Source organism: Chionomys nivalis, chromosome 2 (genome assembly GCF_950005125.1).
Source record: "Chionomys nivalis chromosome 2, mChiNiv1.1, whole genome shotgun sequence".
In the NCBI taxonomy this organism is placed as follows: Eukaryota; Metazoa; Chordata; class Mammalia; order Rodentia; family Cricetidae; genus Chionomys; species Chionomys nivalis.
Window position 1 is genome coordinate 93865727 of NC_080087.1, and position 24345 is coordinate 93890071.

A 24345-nucleotide genomic window follows, 5' to 3' on the forward strand; every position below is an offset into this window, starting at 1 on the left:
CTATTTCTTTAACATGGGACACATGAATTAAGGAATGGGATGTCATACCACCCCATATGTTCTACCAATCATTCTGTGCTGTAAGAGAATCCTGTGCTCACTATCATTCACAGCAGGGTTCTCAACCTCAACACTACTAAAACTGTTGCCAGAAAATCTTTTTCCTAAGAGGCTGCCCTTTACACGACAGAATGCTCAGCAGCATCCCTACCTAATGTTCCCAGCTGACAAATGTCCTACGGAGGACAAATACAGTCCAGATGACTTTTACTGAAACATCCATGGGCAATTCAAGTTAGAGGTACAGGTAGAGGTCATAAAAATCCTGTGGAACAGCTCCAACCCACTGTTAGGAAAACCTCTCTAATGTAGGGACACCATGCCTTCAACTCCCTTTCTGATGCAGGGATACCATGCCCTCAATCCCTTTCTGATGCAGGGACACCATGCCCTCAACCCCCTCATCATCTGATGCAGGGACATCATGCCCTCAACTCCCTCATCATTCTGATGGAGAAGACACCATGCCCTCAATCCCTTTCTGATGCAGGGGACACCATGCCCTCAACTCCCTCATCATCTGATGCAGAAGACACCCACACATTCATTTTCTTCAACAGAAATCAGTCCTCTATGATTATCAAGGCTTCATTGTGAACATGTGTCTAGTGGAACAGAATGTGTTAGTTCCTTCAATTCTACTTGGACAGCTTTAAGTATTCCAGCTCCCTTCCTAAGGACTAATCCTATAATCCTCCCCAATATATTATCTGCACCACTGTACAGTATTTCTGAATAATAATTAATTATATTCATGAGGACTTTTGTCTGACTCATTAGAGGGAAATTTTAACAAGTAAAATAATATAGCATGCCAAGAAATGAATATCTACTATTAATTCCAACACAAGGATAAACATACATAATGCTTAGCAATAAATGCTTCTTTCTAATCTCCGAACACAATCATGAGAGAACTTAAATATTTAAGAAGATAGGGTCTTAATTATGTTTTCACAACTCACAAAGTACTTTAAATTGCCTTAAATATTTGAAGAGTACTAAAAAAAATACGATTTCTCAAAACTCTCACAAATTTACACAAAAACAAGATGGCAAAAAAGCTTATTTAATAATTTGTAATTGAATATACCCTTGCTTCAAGAAAAAAAGAATTCAATCAAGAGTAAAGTTTTAGTCTAAATGTTGTGATGTCAATGATTCCTGCCCTCTCACATTTAATGCCCACACTGCCAAGATGGCTCTGACACTAAATATTGAGAATAAAATAAAAGTATTTATAAGATTTTAAAAGAATAAAGCATCATTCTAGTATATTGGCAACCAGTGGAAAATTAATGCAACATCACAATAAAATTCAGATTTTTAAAACTACTAAAATTAGTGATAACAATGAGGAAAATTAATGTTTCCCAAAATATGTCATCTGGGACTTAACTGGCTGAATGCTGTGTAGTATACATAAAGACCCCTGTTCCATGCCAACGCCCCCACAGAGAAGCCCACATGATGGTACACCCTATATTCACAGCACTGAGAGGCACAAACAAGGGAAGTCCAATGCTGATGCCCAGCAAGCAGAGACTGACGAGCAAACTTCCAGTTCAGTGAGAGACTCAAGACAGTGAGGCCCAGAACAATGAGGGAGCACGCTCAAGCTTTAATCCCCGAACACTGGGGACTAAAGCTGCTGAGATACAGTAGCTCTAAGGCAGTGGTAACACCCACCTTACACAGTTAGATTTTCTAAGTACTCACATCACTTGCAAACTGTCTGCAGTTAAATTATTCCACATGATCTCATTTGCCTGGAGGTTTTCATTTTCTTCTAATAAGGAAGTATCAAATTCGATTTCTTGTTCTTTAGCAGCTGTTGTTCTAGTAAAGTATGCCAAATAAGTCTAATCAATATTAATATACAATCATAATCTATCTCAGTGCATACCAAAAGCAAAATATTTAATATTATTCTAAATTATGCTAACAAAGTAACCAAATAGTATAACTTAGAGAAAACCCTAGGCATTAATGATCTAGTCATGTAACCTGAGTCTTGGTTTCTTCATTTGTAGAATATACATACACATTAAGTCAGTTTATCTCCATAATAATTTTTTAAAGTATAAAACAAGTTGCATGCAAGGGAAAGTAACTGATGCCTCAGAAAAATAAATATAATATAAGCTCATAGTGTTATTTATTATGTAAATGTCAAGAAAATACAATTTCATAAGTTAAATATGGATTTAAATAATGGCATGTCAATTCAAAGCCTTAAATATAATTTTATAAATTAGTTACCAACTTTAAGACTTTAAAAATAAAAGTAAAAAAATAAAACTTTAAGTCTTTTAAAAATAAAAGTAAATTCATATAAAATAAACTGCTCTAATAATAGTATATCTTAAGTTCATTAAATATTCAATTAAGAAAAATTTTATCTTCATAAACAGATTAAAAGAATGAAAATACCATACCTGTGAACATCTATAAAATTATTATATTCTGTGCTAGGGTCTATCTGTTCGACGGACATCTGAATCTCTTTATGAACATTCACTATTTCCTCTGTAACAAGACTGGTTATCTGGCTATATTCATCAAATATACCTTTTCTGAAAGCAAAAATAAAATTATACATTTTAATATTTCGTCAAGAGAAACACAGACCCAGAAAGAACAGTAAACAAAAGAACAATAAATATAGGAAACACAGTATGGTTGTCTTCCGAGTGGTGGTTTTGTGCACCACCTTATTTCATACACATGGAACATGAAGGGGCTATGTAACAGTGCCAGAGTGAACACACCATTACCAGTTCCAGGGTGTATTTGATATGTCCAAAAGGCAGGGACAGCCAGTACTAATAACTTTCTATTCTTCAATATTCTTATAGAAACACTGGATTCTGTGTAAGACACTCCTCAAATGTCTCATTCCCCTCTTAGACCTGATGGATGGATGGATGGATGGATGGATGGATGGATGGATGGATGGATGGATGGATGGATGGATGTGTGTGTGTGTGTGTGTGTGTGTGTGTGTGTGTGTGTGTGATAGATAAGCAAATAGATGTATCTTAGTTCAACTTTGGTAGCTTCTGTCTCTTCTCCTGACCTCCAATCTGCAGCAAAAGTTTCATCAAGGTTATTTGCTTGTTCTAATTAAACAGAAAGGAAAAGAATTCTGTCACACAGCCCAGATCCCTACTTTTAAGCGTTGTGCTTTATAAATACTGGTTATTATTGGTTTCAAAGCATGTATGGTAAATAAACCCATTCTGCATATACCCAAATAAACAAAACACAGGATTTGTCTGTTTTCTAAAATAATTACTTATGAATCAAAATCATTACTTATAAGTTTCCCCTGTACATTACCTCAATTAAGTTTATTTTGTTTCTTTGGTTGGTTGGTTGTTTTTTAAGACAGGGTGTGTGTGTGTATGTGTGTGTGTGTGTGTGTGTGTGTCCCTGGATAGACAGGAGCTCACTATGTAGACCAGGCTGGCTTCAAAACTCACAGAGATCTGAGCCCACTAAAGTCTCTGACAGCTGGGACTAAGGGTCTGTATGGAAATGTGAGCCCATCAAAGTCTCTGACAGCTGGGACTAAGGGTCTGTATGGAGATATGAGCCCACTAAAGTCTCTGACATCTGGGACTAAGGGTCTGTATGACCACACCCAACTAATTGCTTCGTTTTAATAGAAAAATACTGTTAGGGACAAAAACATTTAAATTGAATCATAAAAAAATTCCCACATACATTTTCACTGAAAGAAAACTGAATCTAAAGGTTTGCAAAATGCTCAACCAGGAAATAAAGGAAGAAACGTCCATTAAATATGGGTCATCATCTTCTGGTCCTATATACAGGACAGTATATATGTGCATGTGACCTACTAACTGCAGTGCACTAGTGAGTCCTTAAAAGGGAGGAAACTTGGCCCACATATACATTCCCAAGCAGGTATTCACTGCACACACCATTTTTCATTTAAACGCACAGCTAACTGGAACAGCAAAGTAATGACAAATAAAATATATTGAGGTCTATCTTTCAGGCATGCCAGGTCATGAGTATAAGCGAAGGAACACAAGTAAAACTCAAAACAAAGTTACATGGGTCTGAGGTGTCCAGGGGCTGCATAATAATGAAGTTTCTAAAGCATGGGAGAAACGCTGACTCTTATTTGGAAGGGACTCATGATAATCAAAAAATGTATCTTACAGTGCCTTTATCATTTCTTCTTGCATCTTCTGCACAGAGTCCAGCAGCAGAGGAAGTGTGGTGTCATAGTACTGACTCTGATGGAGCTGGGCACCCTTCAGGGCCAGCACATACTGATTGTGCAGCATGTGGAGCTTCATCGTGGCTTTGTCATAGCGCTCCTTGGCCTTTTCTGTCTCCTTCCCTGGGGAAAACATTGAAGACAGCAAAGAGATAAGCATTATCCTCACTGTGTGCAATCCAGACTGCTGTTATTTCCCACATTTAATAAAAAAACTGACTGTGCTGACTATGTACTGTGTGCAGAGAGCTGCTCTGCCAAGGACTGCTTGTCGGTACAACCCATGCTCAGTCAAAGTCAGCACACACCAATACAGAGACCCGACACTCCTTTTCAAAGGCACTCACAGCACGTGGGGACAGCTGCTCACATGAGAACATGTATGCTCACAGCACGGGGGGACAGCTGCTCACATGAGAACATGTACACTCACAGCACATCAGGTCACATGAGAATATGTACACAGGAAAACATGCAGATGTCAAAACTGAAAGCTGTGTCTAATAATCTATAGACAAGAATGCTCTGAGGAGGCTTGTAAAGAAAACTAACTTAAGAGTCACAAAGATAAAAACAATACAGCCTCCCTCGTGGTGAATATTATCAACTGGACACTTCTGTGCTGGAGGTTAGGGCTCCAGGTGTGAAGGAGTCTGTTGAAGGGGCTGCGAGGCTGTGTTCCTGCCACCCAGCTCCCAGTCGCCTGGCTAGCTTATGCCCCAAAATAACAACACACAAACTGTATTCTTTTAAACACTGCCTGGCCCATTTCTATTAATGTGTGTAACACCTTGAGGTGCGCTGACCAGGAAGATTCTAGCCTAAGTCCATCTTGGGTCGGAGCTTCATCGCATCTGGCTCTGAGAGGAGCTGCCCTGCATCTAAGCTCACTTCCTCTTCCTCCCAGCATTCTGTTCTATTTACTCCACCCACCTAAAGGCTGGCCAATCAAATGGGCCAAGGTAGTTTGTTTATTGACCAATGACCTTCCTCCATCAGGAGTCCTTCATGAAGAGCATGGTAAACTGGAATATGAAGATGACTTGGAAAGAATAAGCAATGTGGAAGAGGTAGGCAGAGAGAAAGTCAAGTTCAGGAAAATGAAGACAGACTCTTCAGAGGTAGGACAACTCAAACTTGGCAATTAAACAGAGACATATAATGTGGGAGATAATGGAAAATACTGATAAATGTCATGAATCACAAATTTTGGGGGGTTCTTTATTATAGAGATTATTTAAAATATTTATATATTGCCAACATAAGTAAATGAATATATCCATTAATACAATTTTAAGCAAGTCACAGATTTTTTGTACAAATTGAGTAAATATAACATCAATTTAAATTAAAGATTTTTTTAATATTTATTAATTTCTTCCCTTCTTCAAAGGAAGTTCTTCAAATAAAATCCTACCCTAGAAAGAGACCTTACATTGTTTTTTAAGATGTGTGTGTGTGTGTGTGTGTGTGTGTGTTTATCTGTGTGTCTGTGTGACTGCCATGTCTGGGGGTGCTCATGGAGGCCAGAGAAGGACGTCAGATCCTGAATGTGGGGTGAGCCACCTGCTGTGGGTGCTGGGAGGAGGGCTCTGGTCCTCCAGAAGAGCAGCAAGTGCTCATCTATTAACCACTGACCTCTCTGCAGCCCCACAGCAAGAATTTTTACTAAGAGAAGCTTTTCTTTTCTGCCAATCTGTTAAGGTTCTCAGTAATTACCTGCTGTTATTACCTGTTTGAGAATCTCTCCAGTCCCAATGATAAAAGCAAAGAAAGGATGAGGTTTTTGCAGAGACTTGGACACCGCCCCTACCGCTCTTCCCAGGAAGAGAGAATGCAAAGTGAGACGTGCAATCCCTTGCATCTCTCGCACCCCCTAACTATGAGGACAGGAACATAAGATGAAAGAACATAAGGGCCAAAGGATGGGCAGAAGCACTGTGAAACACTGCCTTCGATCACAACATGGCTGTCCACACAGGAAGCCACAGAATCCAGACAAGTTAAAAATCCAGTCTGAGGAGGCAGTCCTGAGGCCCCGCCCAAAGTGAGGACCCTTTGGCAGCTGAAGGCTGCTGTGGGAAGAAGTCACTTCTTCTTGACCTTGCCCACGTCCCAGTGGTTAATCCCATACCTATGTGTATAAGGGCATTAGTGTATGTGGGCATCACACTATACTCAATGGGTTGTGATCTCAAAGAAAAAGAAAAACAGAAAAGACAGGATGGAAATGTGTTGGTGGGCCGAGGGAGAGTTTAATGTATTAAGAGAGTGGATGTGTTCAAGACACTTCATACACATGTATCAATTAGTCAGAGAATATATTAAATGTCTAAATATCTACTAAAAATACAAAGGAAACCACCCTTCCTTTAGACTAGTATGCTTCTATGACCCACAAATCTGAATTGCCCAAATACCAAAACCACTGCAGATCTCTCCTAAAAAGATGAGCAGAATTATTTTACAAAGGAAGTCCAGCCTCACCAATAGCTAGATCTGATGCAGAAGAATTTCAATAACTGCATAAATTATTTTACAAAATGTTAACCCTAGTGTTGTATTTCTCTGAGTTGGGGGTGGCAGAAAAGAGTAATTCAATTCTAATAAAAATTAAACTGCAAAAAAATGGAATTTTTATATTATTTGACTGCAATAAGACATTTTATGTCATGAATCAGTATGGTACTCATACAGATTAATAACACTATAACTTAATATAAAAGAACTCTTATTCCTATCCAGTTACCTTTGTTCTTTGTTTTTTGTTTTGTTTTGTTTTTTAATTCCATCCTATTTAAAATTTATAAATGTTTATCAAAATCCAATGGACATTTTACGTCAGTTATACTAAATCGTTAAAGAAGTTTTAACTCAAGAGTATGTCCTTGGAATGATCTTATTACTTGCAATTAAATCATTTCAAATTTAATTGTAAATAATTTTTAACATCTCAATGAATTTATTCTTTCACAGAATAACTGAGAATAGCATATATACAGTATTTCTACCCATGAATACTAGGATTAGCATCCTTCTTGCAGAAATAAAGTTCATTGAAAGTCCTAGGTCAATCAATTGCCCTGGAACTTCCTCTGAACAATGACTACTTGTTCCTCCCACCCACAGGAGTGAACTCCTGTAGGAAGCTGACAGTCAAAGCCCAAGACTTTCACCTGCCCAGTCTTGACTAGAAGCTAAGTGGCACTACCGCCTGGGTGAGCGTGTGATGCACTGGCACCTGCCGCAGAGGTTACCAGGGCTGCTGTTCTTCCTGTGTTCACTTCAGTGTTTATATGTTTGCTCTTTTGTTTCAATTCACTATTTTTAAAAGCTAGCTTGATACTTGAAATTAAACAATTTAATTCTGACAACACAATTCACAGGACTATGTACAATTATCTAGAATAGTTTAAGCCAAAAGATCCCTTCCACAGTCTACATGTTCATAAGAAAACAACAGTTACCGATTAAGAGCATCTGAGTATTGTGGTATAATCTGACACTTATTTGTACTTTAAAAGTCCTGATGAGTGAACCCAACTGATTCCACACCTAATGTCCCCATTTCTGAATTATTGTGTGGGACTTTTTTTTACTTTAACTCTAGAATTCCTAACTCATGCTTAATTTTTTCCTAACTTCAGAAGTCATATCTCCACACATACATTTTCACTGGGACATTTAAACCATCCATCTGTTTCCTATTTTCACAGATTTCAAACTGCACACTACACATCTGATATTCTATCTGGTGTAGAATGACTCAATAAATACACAGCACTCACTCACAAAGTGTTAATAATACAAAATAAAAGCAAACTTAATTTCACAGCTGCTTTTTTTTTCTGATTTAGGTGTATTATATCAGCGACAACCTAAATAGGAACATTATGGTCAAAATCTAGTTACGAACTTCTTACTGACAGTCATGAATAAAACTTAAAAAATAAGCTGCCTTTGAAGGCATTTAATAATCTATTACATTAACACAAGAATTCTTCAATAACACCCTGAGGTCTAAAACAGGATTTGAAGTTATAGTCTAGAGGGGCAGAAAGTGCACTGCCTCTACCCACACGACTCCCTTTGGTTGTAAAGCATGCTTGTGGCAGACACACGACTACCGGTCCATCTCCTACGCCCTTCCCTACAGGTACAGACCTCTGAAGACCTGCTTCTCTATGGCACTTTATAGATGTGTTTTACAAATAAATATCTACAGTCACACCGAAACTATGTAAGTAAACCCCAAAATCAATAGTATATAAAACAAAAGATGGGCACTAGAAAGGGTAAGGAGATTTATGCGACAGGGAAGAAAGAAGATTATTAGGTAAGATGGTAACAGTAGAAGGGAGACAGAGGAAATGGAGGGGAGTGGGCAGGGAGAGCAAGAGCAAAGTACAGTGATAAATATGCATGAAATATCACAGGAAAGACACTAATGTGTACTATAAATAAAATTGAACAAAGACAAAACTAAAAATTGTTAATTCTTTCACTTAACAAAATTATTGTTTAAAAAGAAGCACATTTCTAGCTAGATCACTAGCATACTTTCTAGGATAGTTTAAGATTAATCACACACAAGATTAAAGGTGATCTGAAGCGCACAGGTGAACAAGCTGTTGTTCACAGGTCTCTGTTGCTGTGCTTGTTTCCTGAACTGATGGCAGGCGCTGAAGCAACAGAGGAATTATTCTATGTATCAATTAACAGGGAGGAAAACATCCAATTTTTCCTCCTCCACGTAATGAAATTCACAGAGAGATTAAATTATAATTCTTTCACCACTACTTGTTGATGAATCTGTCTAATGTTTTGTAATAACAGAGTGTGTACAACATGTCATGCCATAAACAGTATTATGAAGCTGGAAAAACTCAATTATGTAAGGCTGACATTTATGAGAGACAAGCTACACTACTCATTAAGCTCATCTAGAAAGTCAAGCACTGGTACTATAAACTTCTGAATTGATTACCATTTCTTGAATAGTATGGTACAAACTCCCTGATACTAAGTAAGAAGTGATTACTTTCCCAAACAAAGCAAATATGTGCTACTTTATCTGCTTTGATTTGAATAATTACAAGCATTTTATCATTTTATATTGAAAATGGCTGTGCTGTCCCTACAAGCCCAGATGGCAATGCTCAGCATTTAAGTTAAAGAAGAGAGACATGTCCCTCTCCTTTATCCAAGTACTAAAATGTACTTTGAATGACCAGCCCATAAGGGTCCATGTGCTAAAGCTTTGGTCCCCAGTGTGTTCTGGCTGAGATGGTGGCACCTGCTCTGTAGCATCCAGTCTTTTATCCTTTCTCTCCTTCTGAGCTCATGATGTCAGCGGTTTGTTCTATCATGAGCCACCCAAAGCAATGGTGATATCTGATATTGGGCAGGAAACTCCAGGACCATGAGTTCAATAAACTTGTTTTCTTTGAAGTTATTACAGTTACTGTGAGGATTAAAGTGGCATATGCTTCTTTTCCCTCAGTAAAGTTAGGATTTTATTTCCCTTTGTAATTAACTCTACCATGTTAATATGGTGTCACACATCTGCTATGGGAGGAACTTTCTGGATGCTGTGAATATGTATTCCTCTCACTGGATAATAACCAAAGCTGTTTGACCAATATTCAGGCAGAATAAAGTTAGGTGGAACAATCAAACTGAGAACTCAGATGAGGAGGGCGAAGCCATCTGTCAAACAAGTGGGACAAACAGAAAATAACAAGTCATGAGCATCATGGTAAAATAGAGATTAACAGAAATGGGTAAATTTAAGATGTAAAAGCTAGTTAGTAATAAGTTTGAGTTATAGGCCAAACAGTTTGTAATTGATATAAGTTTCTGTGTGATTATTTGGGACTAGGCAGCTGGAAATGGAAGCGCTGCCTGAGTTTACACATCCAATTTTCACCCCCTTGGTTTTCCATCTCTCCATTATTATTAATCCTCTTCACATTACTGTGTAATCTGCTGTCTACTGCTCCTGTAATCAAGACTGAATGTGCTCGACGGAGAAAACATTCATATTGGATAAGCTCTGTTTAATCACAAATTATAGTGCTACTAGTTGTAATAATAATAACTATACACTAAACAAGGTGTCATGCTACACACATAATAAAGATATATATTCCCAGGTTATGGAAAATGTGATCTTGCTTGTATAAATTAAACCTTTTCCTCCCCTAACAACTCATTAACTAGTTCAATGTTTTCAGTGACTTTACAAAATATAACTACCATAAATAACAAGAATGAACTGTCAGAGCCAAAGAGATGGTCCAGCAGTTAAGAACTGCTCTCTGGAGGACCTCAATTTGGTCGTCAGCACTCACTTGGTGGTTCACAACTGCCTGGAACTCCAGTTCCAGGGGATCTGCTATTCTCTTCTAATCTTACAAGACCTCTGTATGTGTGCATGCAGGCAGGTTCCTCTAAGTCTACTAGAACTATCTTGTTATCATGCTGGTTCACATCACTTCTCTGCTCAAAGTCTTCCAACAGCATGGCATCTCACTTAGAGGAAGGCCCAGAGTATTTAGCTGTTATGGCCTGAGATACCCCACAGCTCTCGTGCCGCCTGCTCTTCTCATCAATCCATGTCTTTCTTCAGCAGTCAACGCAGTTAAAGATGCGTAGGCTAGCCCCTCTACCTAGAGTCCTCTTCATCTAGAACAACACTTGATGGGTTCCCTTACTGCCTTTACCTCTTATTAAATGGTTACTTTTCCAAAAGACTTACCTAATGATCCCCTCAAACCCCTATCTATCTGTTTCATCTTTCCCCACCATACTAATCATTATTTAATTTTAAGAGATTTTTCATTCAACATATATGAGTGTTTTCCTGTATGTATGTGTGTGCACTGTGTACGTGTGTGCACTGTGTACATCCAATTGCCCACAGAGGCCAGAAGAGGGTGCTAGATCTGAAACTGGAGTTAACAGACAGTTGTAAATAGTTACGTGGGTGCTGGAAACAGAACCTGGCTACGCTACAGGAGCAGCAAATGTTTGTCGTTGCTGAGACATTTCTCCAGCCCCCGTTTAATATGCTTCAGATACCTGCTAATTATCCGTGTTCTACTTGAAAATCTAAGTCTCATGGAGACTTCAAAATCCAGTACCTAGCAAACAGGAAGAAATGAATAAAGAGTTCTACTGTGTATGTGTATGCACACACAATTTGTATGATGATGTACGCAAATGTGCATGTGTGTGTTCTCATGTGTACTTGTTCCCATGTGTATGTGTGTGAAGGCCAAAATAAGACATGTGTTGTTCTCCTTATTACTCTCCATCTTCTTCCTCATTAAACCTGGAGGTCACTGTTCTTAGACAGCCTGGTTGACCACCAAGCCGCAGCATGCTCCTGCCTCTGCCCCACCAGTGCTAGCAGTCAGTAGCAATACTCAGTTTCTTACGCAGATGCTGGGATCTGAACTTACATGTTTAAGTTCTTATGTATGGAGCCATATTTCTAGTCCAAAGAGACTGTTCTTAATACATGAATTTAAAAGCTCTTTCTAAAAATTAAATGTAAATCGAAATGGATTTTTAACTTTATAATTAAAGGAATATTACAATTTGCCATCTGCTGTTTAGCGTATACTGTCTAATATTAGCTTCTGATGCTCTCTCTCTCTCCCATAACTGAAGTCCAAAAACTAACATTTCTAAATAGCTTCACAAATGTAGACAAAAATGAGTTAAAGGAAGTAACTTCTCTTACTATTTTTCTGTGTGTCACTCAGATATAAAAAAAAAAAGGCAGGAACAAATGATTGCATTTCACTTCATATAAAAAGCATAAATAAAACACACAGCACTTCTATTTCAGCCTTTAAGGGGTCTATCTTAGCAGTCACTGCATTTCTGCACAGCTCTATCGCAATGCAGATCAGGTTACTAAGAGTGTCTGCTCTCTTTACCTTGTGAGGTTCCAGTCATATTAAACTTCCCGAGGTGGAAAGCTCAGGCCATGAGTGAGCGGCTGATGCGTCATCTACTGATGAGTAGGATTTTAAAAGCTCCCACTTTCAGGCTTTTAACAAAAGTGGGGATCAGGAAGTGTTAGTCTGGCTTTCCCCTGGGATGAAATTCAACTTCATAGCAGAAAGGATGCTTTTGTCTCACAGTTTTGTTCTGTGCTTAGCTTGTCCCATTGTTTGTGGCCTTGGGGGAAAAGACACCATGAAGAGGGAGCAGGAGGGAGAAGAGGAGCTGGAGACAGTCCCCATGTACACATTCCAAATTCACTGGGACCAACTTCCTCCCAATGGGTGCTGAACTAGGAATCCATCAATGAATTAATGCACTGATGAGGTCACAGTCCTAAGGATCCAATAACTTCCCAAAGCCTACTGGCTGGCAACCGAACCTTAAGACTCTAAAGGACATTTCAGAGGGTACCCATAGTTTGAACTACACTGTGGCTTTTAGCAAATACCATATCCAAAATGCATTTCAGACATCTGGGGAGTCAAGATGATACAAATTAGAATTCCAGAATATTTTCTAGAAGACTTCCATCTACCACTCATACATGACTCTAATATATAAATGCTGTAATCAAATGATGGCTGTCTATTTAGTGAATTCTTTGATGAAATCAAGTAAGAGACTTTACAAAGTCTTGCTCATTTTCTTAAAGTTTAAATTATTTAAACATAAATTTAACCATATGTCTCAAAGCTGGACTCATTCCAAACTGGTTTTCATGATTAAAGTATTCTAGAGAAATAACTCAAAGATCTAATCAATTTTAATTGGCTATAAAATATTGCAGAACTATTCATAATACATGAAGAGGCAATTTAAGAAAATCTACTTCCCAATTACAGAAAAATTTCCTTTTGAATGAGATCTGAAGCTATTGCCTACAGTTCCAGCAACAGGTCCCTCTTATTTGGTCTGCATAGGATAAGGGATGACCATGGACGTGCCAATCCTGAGCACTCTATCATCCCTCAAAGAGAACAGATAACTGGGAGGAAGGAGGGCTGTTTCCCCACTCTTATAATAAAAGAGAGTGCTAAGATCCTCCTGGCCTTCCTAAACTGACGCTACTGGGCTTGCGTGACATAATTCTGCATCCTTTCCTTGATGAGGATGGGAGATAAAGCGGAAGCGTTCATGCTTCCACTCATGCAAGAGGAGGCGTACACTAGCATGAATACTTTGAAGCTGGGTAAATACAAAACTCGAGTAATTCTAGCCACAAGTCAATTAGGTAGGCTGCAACCAAATACATAATTAGTAAGCAATTTGTTTAAATATCTTTTCTCATTTCTTCATTATATCCTCAAGTAAACTATAAAACTTCCAACAAAACCATATTTAAGTTCACTTTATTTAATACCATCTGTTTCAATATGGCAATACTTAAATTTTGTGAAATTAGCATTCATGACATTTATTGTTTTGTGGGAGAGGTTGGTTTTTTTTTTTTGTTTTTTGATTTTTTTTGAGACAGGGTTTCTCTGTATAGCTTTGGAGCCTGTCCTGACTGGTCTTGCAGACTAGGCTGGCCTCGAACTCACAGAGATTCACTTGCCTCTGCCTCCTGAGTGCTGGGATTAAAGGCATGTGCCACCACCACCGACCAATGACATTTATTCTTAAAACAATTTTTTAGGGGTTAGAGTGATGGCTCAGGGGTTAAAAGAATTTGTTGCTCTTTCAAAGGAACTCAGGTTGGGTTACCAACACACACACATGGTGGCTCATCACCACCCCTAACTCTCGTCGCAGGGAATCCAATGCCCTCTTCTGAACTCTGTCACCAGACACACATATGGTATACATACCTATACATAGGCAAAACACTCATACACATAATATAAAATTTTAAAACCCCTTTTTAACTAGTTTTTCAAGTATACTACATCTAGAATTTTAAGTGCCTAAACATAAGAATACAGGTGAAATTGATGTATATTTCCATAGCATGAACATACGGGGAAAACAGTGCGTTCAAAGTATCTGAGAACGAATAGACAACTTTCAATACAGATGAGAGAAGAACGTGTGGGTGACTAACCATATAAAAGTTAGGGCAAAGTGTTTTTGTCTTCCATTTTCACTAATAAAGTTTTATGAACTCTTGCTCGTCATTGGAAAAAGAAAAAACTAACAAGTTTGCAGAAACTGAAATCACACGGTCCTGGTTTCAACTAGTCTTCCATCATAAACTTAGACTGAGTAAATGTGTGTCTTTGAGAGTTTCTCAGGGTTCAGGGGCTCACTCAAGGAGTGGTAAAGCACTTAACCCAGGTTCTATCTACAGCACAACAAAAAGAGAAAGGAAGAAAAGAGGAAGATGGAGAAAAGGGGAGAGAGGGACAGAGAGAGGGATTGGGGGACAGAAGAAAGGAGGAAGGGAAGGAGGGACAGAGGAGGGAAATGGAGAGACAGAGGGAAGGACGAAGGGAGGGAGGCAATCAAAAGCATTGACTTCAGAAATTCTCATTGGCTTGCTGCTATAGTGTTTCCAGGCTCAAAAAGAATCACCTATGAATTTCTATAAGGCAAGCATTAACAAAAACAAAAACTATTTAAAACACCACAACATAAATTTTTGTGTTTAAACAAAACAATCCACATCATTAAAAACATATATCCAAGAGTAGTGATGAACTTCTTTTCCTTACTAGTCATTCTCTAACGAACAGGAAAGCCACGTGAAGGGGGAGCACAACTGAATTAAGGGACAGTCATTCAAGCTGTCACTGAGTCTCACACGGATGTTTATAATGCAATTAACAAGCTGGAGAAGCCTGGCTGAGGACAAAGCAGTCAACTTTCCCAAGTTAACTACGCAGATAGACTGAGAAAGAAAATAGCACTGGGGGCAGGAGAGATGGCTAAGCATTCAAAAGAATGCTTTCTGAGGACCTAAAGTATTCTTTAAAATAGCAAAGGAATAATGACTATGTATATTAAACAATAAAAAACTCCAATAAGAACATGCCAATCTCCAAATAGTTAAGATGAACAGAAATACATAAAGAATCTATTTTCACTATAAAGGGCTCCTAAGATTGAACAGGAAACAGAATAAGGATTGGTAGGGATGGGATGGAGAAGAGAGTGAGCAAGAGACACAGAAGGTGGGTAAAAAACATGAAAACATGAAAATTAAGCTACAATGACAGTGTTAAGCCATAAAAAATGGTTTTTCTGTTTTAATGCTATAAGCAAAAAGGTTTGAAAAGACTTCTAAACAGAGAACACTACTTTTCCTATCTAATACTCTAATTAAATAAGTAAATCAAATGCAAGAGAGATGTACATATTCCTTGCTTCCTTTACAAACACTACATAACAGCTAATGTGAACTAATCAGAATCGCTCTGAAGCTCTTAAAACACAAAAAAGGGAATTTGCAGCAGCTCAACAACCAGTCTATTTTGATATATTTTGAGATTTTAGAATGTAAATTGCTTGAAATTGGATAATTCTACTCTACAAAGACACCTATCAGCCGACCAGAACAGAAACCATCACAGTATACACTCTTCCCAGTGCTGTCATACCTTTGGCTAAGGCTTCTTTATATTTCTCTTTGGCAGAATTCATTTCTTTTATTAACTGTCGATAGCTGGATTTTAATTTCTCCAATTCTGTCTTTGTGACCTGTCAAGGAAACAATATGCAGAAAAACTTTTAAGTGTTTACATTTAAATGAGTCAACAGTTTTCATTCTAAAGATTAGATGATGCATATTTTATGGCCAATAGGAGACAACTAATCTTTGCCGGAAAAAAAAAAAAAAAAAACACTTAGACAATAAACTAAAACTCAGCTTTAAAATCCATGATAAATTCAGTATGACATACAAATGCAAACTTCCTTTAAAAGACAAATCAAGGATAACACACCGCTAGGAGACTCGCAGCAACCTCCCTGACCCTACGGCTCTTACAATCTTCCCTCCCCATCTTCCACAACGAACCTTGAGTCTTAGTGTTCTTGAGCCAGAAGTGTTCTGGAGTATATAAGGGTTTAAATGTAGATTTATTAAGGAGAAGCAAAAAAAGCATTTCCAGGAGCAGGGTGGTCCATGTACCAATGGTCAGCCATGAAAATATTCACCCAAGTAATATTATATGGAACAGTTTAGTTTATATTTGGAAGGGTGTATGTGTGGGTGCGCGTGCGTGCGTACGTGTGTGTGTGTGTGTGTGTGTGTGTGGTTTGTGTGTAGGTGCAAAATGACAATTAAGAATGAAGAGACCATGAATCTGAAACTGAAAGAGAGCTGGGAGGTATATATAGGAGAGTGCAGAGAAAGGAAAGGCAAGAGAGAAATGCTGTAATCATATTATAATCTCAAAATTTAAAAAGTAGAAAAAAAAAAGAATAACATAATAATCATTGCAGAGGTCCAAAAAAAAAAACGTGAGCCTATTTCCATGCTGACCAAAGGTCAAAGAGTTGGAACTTACTCCTTCAAGGTTATTGTGTTTCTACCTCAAACAAAAGTCCCACCTAGATTTAGAACAGAGAGTTCCGCTCTCTCAAGGTTATTGTCAACAGGTGTGGCTAATACCTAGACCTTATATTTCAAGAATAGAGAAATAGATGTATTTCTACCTCAAACAAAAGTCTATGGATCCAACTACGTTTCTACTCCCTTATAGAGGTAACATTGGATTCCACCCAGAGAGTGTTTTGACTACAGAATGTTTTGGTTTAGGGTATGAGCTTGATTTGTTTTGTTCTAACAACACAATTTAACTATAGATGTTTAACTATAGATGTAGCCCGCAACCTTCAAGTGATCTGTTCATTTCCTCATATCATGTTAATGCAGTTTTTTTGTCTTACTCCTACCTTTTGGGGTCAGCAATTGGAAATTAAATGCAGGTGATTTCAATATTGGCACTCCCTCCTGGTACTATTCTATATTTTCTATTTTATTATTTCCACACGTCTTCATATACTTTACTAATATTTCTAAATCCCCACACCCCTACCCTGGCAAGAGGTGTTTTTGTCGAGGCTAGTTCTTGACAAATCATCTATAATCCAAAGGCTAAGAAATCAATCTTCAGTGTGCAAAAATATGATCTATTAACTTTAATTTATGGCAGCTATACATGTGACTAAAGACGTCTAGAATATACAAAGGACAGTAAGAAAACAAAACAAGCAACCTATTCAATAAATGGCCTGAGGAAATGAAATGAATGGGCAGTTAGCAAAGGTGAAGTACAAATGGCCAATAAGCACAAAAAAACTGCTGAGTCACCAAAGGAATACAAATCCAAACTACACAGAGGGTACTGCTCCCTGCACCATGGCCCAACTACTGAGAGTGACTCTTTATGTCTCCTAAGGCGCACGCCTTTAGTCCCAGCACTCGGGAGGCAGAGGCAGGTGGATCTCTGTGAGTTCGAGGCCAGCCTGGTCTACGAGAGCTAGTTCCAGGACAGGAACCAAAAAGCTACGGAGAAACCCTGTCTCAAAAAACCAAAAAAAAAAAAAAAAAAAGGGAAATACACTGAGTTTCTACCTTGCCCCAGTCAGAAAGGCAGTCATTAAGAAAACAAGAGCAAATGATGCTTCGGACGTGGACCACAGGGAACCCTTATACACTGCTGATAAAACTAAGCCAGTCCAGCTGCTAAGGAAACATTATGGAGGTTTCTCAAAACAACAGAAATTACCTACCATATGACCCACATATACTATTCCTGAATATTTGCCCAAAGGACTCCTACTCAACATAACACGAAGATACCTGCACATCTGTTTGCTGTAAAACAATTCAACTAAACAGAACCACAGTGGGTAAACAAGAACAAAGGAATGGGTAAGGAAATGTGGTATATATACAAAATGAAATTTCTTTCAGTCAGGAAGAAAGATGAAGTCATGCTATCTACACAGGGAAACGGGTGTCAACCAGAGACAACCATATTAAGCAAATTAAGCCACATTCCAAATAATAAGCATCATGTTTTCTCACATTTGTATTTCTTAAACTTTACACAGCCATGTGAAATCACTTATAGACATATTTAAAAAGTAGAAATGAAAGTAGAAATAAAATTGTCTAAAAGAAAAAAATGGAGAAAGAATGAGAAAAAGAAAGGAGGGAAGGGAAGAATATGTTTGACATGTATATAATTTGAAAATAATAATAATAATGATAATTTTACTTCTTGTAAAAGTTTAAAAGCAAAGAAAAAAGCATATTTGTTAAGATTATTTATTTTATATGTATATGTGGATGCTTGTATGTGCATAAATGTACCGCACGCATGTCTAGTGCTTGCAGAGATCAGATGGCACCAGATGCCCTAGAACTAGAGCTACGGGCAGTCATGAACTGACATGTGAGCGCTGGTCACTGAACTGAGCACTCTGGGAGAGCTGCCAGTGCTCTTACCGCTGAGCTAACTCTTCAGCCACAAAAAAGTTTTAATTATACAAAATAACTGACTTATTAAATAACAGGAAAAAGCTAAAGGAAAAATAAGAGAATGTATTCTAAATTTCCTTTAAAACAATAAATTAATTTTCTGTATCCAGATGTATTTTCTGTGAGTAAAAAAAAAAAAAAAAAAAAAAAAACGAAAAAAAGAAAAGAAACTTTAAATTGTATGTTAGCAGCTTTAATAAATTTGTTTTAAGTGTTGGTACTGCTATATTTTGCATAGTTTAGCATCTCTGAGACAAGAAAGCATTCCACTTGCAGAGACAGTGACTGTTTTCCAGGCAACAGTCAGCACATGGGTCAGTTCAAGCTTGCAAGAACTGAGTTACTAATTATAGATAATTATCTTGACCCTGTTGTCAAAATGAATTCTAATACAATACAAAGGCAATCATGACTCCTAGTCATCTGAAAATCTTCTAATATACCTAAAACTAAAAAAATGAATAGCACTTGCAAAAGATGCTATATATGAGAGACCTCGGAGACTCCACCAGAAACTAGAGCTGATAAACTTTCAGCAAAGTTTAAAAATAAAATATAAGACAAATATCAGCAACCTTCCTATATACCAACAACAAACATACCAAGAAAGGAATTAGTGGGAACTCCCAATATACACTACAAAAATGTAAAAGGGGGCAGCAACTATGGAAGCCAGTCCAGAGACTTCTCAAAAAACTAAAAATGTAACTATCATACAAGCTAGCTATGCCACTCCTTGCCGTACTCCCAAAGGACCCTATATCCTACTACACAGGTACTTGCACAGCAAGGTTTATTGCTACTCGATTAAGAACAGTTAGGAAATAAAATCGGCCTAGGTGTCCACCAACCAATGAATGGATCATAAAAAATGTGGTACATATAAATAATAGAATTTATTGCACTATAAGTAAAACTAATTATAAAATTTTCAGGAAAATGAATAGAACGAGAAAGTATTATATTGAGATAACCCAGGCCCAGTACATCAAATGTTGCAAGTTATTTTTCAAGGATATCATAATTTCAATTTTTTAGATTTGTTTAATTTAGAATGTCTGAAGGGAAGCTACATGTAGATCATGTGGAGGAGTTATTAACAGGTAGGAATAATAGAATACATGAGAAATGACAGTAAAGGGAGGAAATAGTAGGTTTGAACAAGGTTTAAGGAAGGGTTATCAACAAGGATGGGTTGGAGGAGTGAAGATGACGACATGGGAGAGAAAGGGTTAACCAAAGTAAGGGTGTATAAATGAATCATATCGAAACTTACTACTTTATTAGTTAAATGAGAGAGAGAGACAGACAGACAGACAGAGAGTGATTGAATGGAAGCACTTTGCATGGGTAGATAAAGGGTAGAAGCCATAGGCTTTTCAACAAAATCGCAATACTGGGTATGGTTTGCCATGAAGGTACCAGAGGCTCCCGAAACAATACAGGATATTTCCATTTCTCCTAAATGGCAAAATTCTCCCACAGATGACACCACACACTTTGGTTATAGGACATAGGGGAATCAAGCTGGAATGAGCTGCCTGTCAGCTAGCTTTCATAGTATAGGAAGGGGCTGTGCAAGCAGTTGAGAAAGAAAAGATACCAAGGGTGTAAAGCAGCTGTGGACCTTACATGCTACAACACTGACCCACCAGGCAAACACCTCCACTGCTGCTCTAGTGATACAGCTGTTATGGAGATAGCCAACTCCACTCTTACAGGAGAGAGTTCATGCTTCTTCACACTGCAGACCTGATCAAAGGCTACATGGCTGGGAAGGTCACAGACTCTAGGAGTGAGTGCTTATAAAAATAGTTGTGTTTACAACTGTGGACTAACGCTGCCCCAGTTTTGGCCAGGGAGCTTCTTTTGCAGTGGGCAGTAATTAAAGCACAGATTCAAGGTGCTGAGAAGTGATTGCCGAGTGCTCAGCACTCTAAGGCATGTCTCCATCACACTTTCTGAGGTTCAGGGAACATCTCAGAAGATAGTACAGGAGAAAATGTGGGAGCCAGATGGCGGGAGCAGGGCACAAAGAACTGTCCTCTGAACAAGATGGCAGGGGCAGGGCACAAAGAACTGTCCTCTGAACAAGCATGGCCACTGCACACACCACTCCAGCAGCTGTGTTACTTGCACGGGGCCGACACAGTCCTGGATGAGGGAAGGGCTCTTGGAGCCCAGTTCCTCTGAGAGGAGCTACTAGGGGAATAGGAAGTCATTGTCTTCAGTGGTACAGCCGGGGTAACCAGTTCTTGTCATGCCCATGTTGGTGCCCAAATTAAACTCAAACTCAGTGGGTCAAAAACAAAAGGAACTGAGTAGAAGGTGGTCTTCCTGGGAGGGGAGGACTAGGTAGGGAAGGTTGGAGAGTCTGGGGTGTTGAGTGGGATCAGACTGTATTATACACAAGCACTTAAGTCTCAAAAAATACATTATTAATTTCTTTTAAAAAAAAAACTTGCAAAAAAGAGCACTAGCAATTTTCAAGGAAATGTCAGTGTTTTAAAAGAAATTACACCCACCAATGATCTTGATGACACAGATGGCATTTTGTGCATAAATAAAAAGCAAAAATTCAACAACTAAGAGGTAAATATAAATGAATTCAAATCACTATCCTTTCAAGAAAAAAAAAATACTGCTTAATTTTTTAAGCTGTTCAAGAACTGATTCATTCTTTTGGGAACTAAAAAATTTATTAGAAAAAATATTTATTTGGCTTTTCCCTATACATACTGTATTCTAGGATATACAAATAGTTGCAAAAAGATTCTTCTTCTCCTTATTCTCCTCCTTCTCCTCCTCCTCCTTCTCCTCCTCCTCCTCCTCCTCCTTCTTTTTTCTTTGAGACATGGTCTTTCTACATAGTCCTGGCTGTCCTAGAACTCCCTGTGTAGACCAGGCTGGCCTGGAACTCACAGAGATCCACCTGCCTCTGCCTCCCAAGTGCTGAGATTAAAAGCATAGGCCACCACACTGCCCAACCCACTCTCCAAATTTTACTTAACAGGAAACTGTTTGTTAAACTGCTTTAAGAAATAAAAGATGTAAAAGACTTTCTATTGTAAAAAGATGAATAAAATACTAGCCCTTGTGGTTGGAGAGATGGTTTAGTCAGTAAAATGCTTGCCATGAAAGCACAACATGTGAGTTCCAATCCCAGCACCCATGTAAAAGCCAGGCATGGAGCACATGCCTGTAACTCCAGCCTTGGGAGGAGGGGCAGAGACAAAGGATCCCAGAAGTACACAGGCTAGCTAGTGTGCCTGAAACGGCAAGCCCGGGCTCACTGAAAGGCCCTGTCTCAAAAAATCACCCTGAAGAATAACTGAGGACACGTGATATCTATCTCTAGCCTACTCAAGCACACACGCACACATATAACATGCACACAACGTACACACACAACACATAAACAACACACATGCTTATACACAACACACTCACACTTGCCCTAAGCACAGAACATCAATCAGTAGTTTCTGAGGCCACTAGATAAAAGAGTTAAGGGGGAAATCTGACAGATGACGCTAACAACTGCGGAACTAATTAGTAAGGCTTAATATCATAAAAAGAAAAACGAGCTGATATGAAGCAACAGGAAATCTACACAACACTGACACTCACAATCTACACGAAGTCTACACGACGCTGACAATCTACACGACGCTGACAATCTACACGACGTTCATAATCTACATGAAATCTACACAACACTCACAATCTACACGACACTCAATCTACACGACGTTCACAATCTACATGAAATCTACACGACGTTCACAATCTACATGAAATCTACACGATGCTCACAATCTACACGACACTCACAATCTACACGAAATTTACTGACGCTCACAATCTACATGACGCTCACAATCTACACGAAATCTACACGACACAATCTATACAAAATCTACATGACGCTCACAATCTACACAACACTCACAATCTACACGAAATCTACACGACACTTACAATCTATCTGATCAAACAAAGCTTCTAGGCCTAGTTAATTTCAAGTTTATAGAAAATAAGCAGATGAAAGGATGGGTTTTCTAAGGTGCTTATCAAAAACTTCATAATCGAGCTGTGTGGTAGTGCATGCCTTTAACGCTAGCACTTGGGGGCAGCCGCAGGCAGAGCTCTGTGAGTACAAGGCCAGCCTGCTCTACAGAGGGAGTTCCAAACCAGCTAAGGCTACATAGTGAGACCCTATCTCAAACAAACAAACAAAAAGAATGAAAGAAAAATTCAAAATTGAAGGAATTCAATTGCATATAGCAAATTATCTAATTCCTTTAGTTAGTTAATGGTAGTTTTCAAAAAATAAACAGGAAGACCAACCTGCGGACTGAAACACAATTATTCAAATAAAACTCATGTCTCAGACTAGATCCTGACTAAAATAAACCATTTGAAACCACTTAATGTGCAAGTATTTAAACACTGGATATTTAGTAATACTTCTGACATTTTTAAGTGGATTAATGAAAATGTTCTTATTTTCAAAAGGAATCCTTTTATTACCAACATACACTAAAATGTTTTGGGACAAAATGATATTGGGGTTTCCTTTAAATGAACCAATACTGGGAGGAAGTGTGCGACTACATAAAGCAAAAGAGGGCAATGGCCTGGGGGACAGCTAGAGGGGACTGTGCTGCTCTTCTGTTTGGACAATCAAAGCTCTGCAATAAATGTTAAGAAATTACCCAGAAGAGACAAACTCGAAATGCAAAAAACTCAGGAATACACTGACTAAGTTATTACTAATACAAGGAAATGTATACATATTTAATTTTTATATAAGCTAAAAGCAATTTCTTTTCATTTTTTTCAAAGTTTATTTTATTTCATGTATGTTGACGGTTTTGCTGCCATATCTGTGTAATATGTGCTTGCAATGGTCACAGAAGCCAAAAGAGGGCGTCAGATCCCCTCGGACTGGAGTTACAGATGGTTGTGAGCTGTTAAGTGGGTGATGGAAAAGCAACCAGTGTTTTAACTGCTGAACCATCTCTCCAGCCCTAAAAACTATTTCAGTAAACAAAAAATACATATTCCAAGTTACTACAAGATCTCTGAGACAGAGCATGATGGTTGTTCTTTGTTGGTAGTGAAATTATATCTTACAATCATTTCAAGCAATACAATACAATATTAATATTGTAAAATACAATATTACAAGCAATATTCTGTACACAGTAAAGTATTACTAAACACACCAAACATTTCTTGGCAGGAAATGACAATTTTAAGACCAAACAGGACAAAATATTAACATAAGTTCTAAACGAAACTCATGAGAACACCAACTAGAGCCAGACCAACCTTGATCATCTCCGCCTCTATCTGCTGGTGAATGCCTACGTAGCTCTTCTTCACCTGCTGCTTGTCCTTGATCATCATGGTGAGCCGGTGCAAGGGCCCAGAGTTCAGGTCCTCAGCATGGGTCTTCATTATCCTACTTAGCTGCTCCGTCTGCTGAATCATCAGTAGCCAAGACTTTAAAAATAATGAAGAAAATTAGAAGTTTCCACTTGACTATGATTTAAATGTTCAAAGTTATAAATGT

At 38.3% G+C, this 24345-nt stretch overlaps 1 protein-coding gene across 3 annotated transcripts in view; it reads right to left on the reverse strand.

Annotated features, from left to right (window-relative positions):
* The window catches only part of Fer (FER tyrosine kinase), a 333973-nt gene that overhangs the window by 256347 nt on the left and 53281 nt on the right, over positions 1 to 24345 (reverse strand). For all 3 annotated transcript variants that reach the window (XM_057755315.1, XM_057755306.1, XM_057755297.1), the window contains 5 exons: positions 24102 to 24275; positions 15871 to 15970; positions 4255 to 4438; positions 2499 to 2636; positions 1780 to 1899 (listed from right to left, as the gene is read on the reverse strand). In XM_057755315.1, coding sequence (XP_057611298.1) covers positions 1780 to 1899; positions 2499 to 2636; positions 4255 to 4438; positions 15871 to 15970; positions 24102 to 24275 — 716 coding nt within the window. The remainder of the gene's footprint in view (positions 1 to 1779; positions 1900 to 2498; positions 2637 to 4254; positions 4439 to 15870; positions 15971 to 24101; positions 24276 to 24345) is intronic.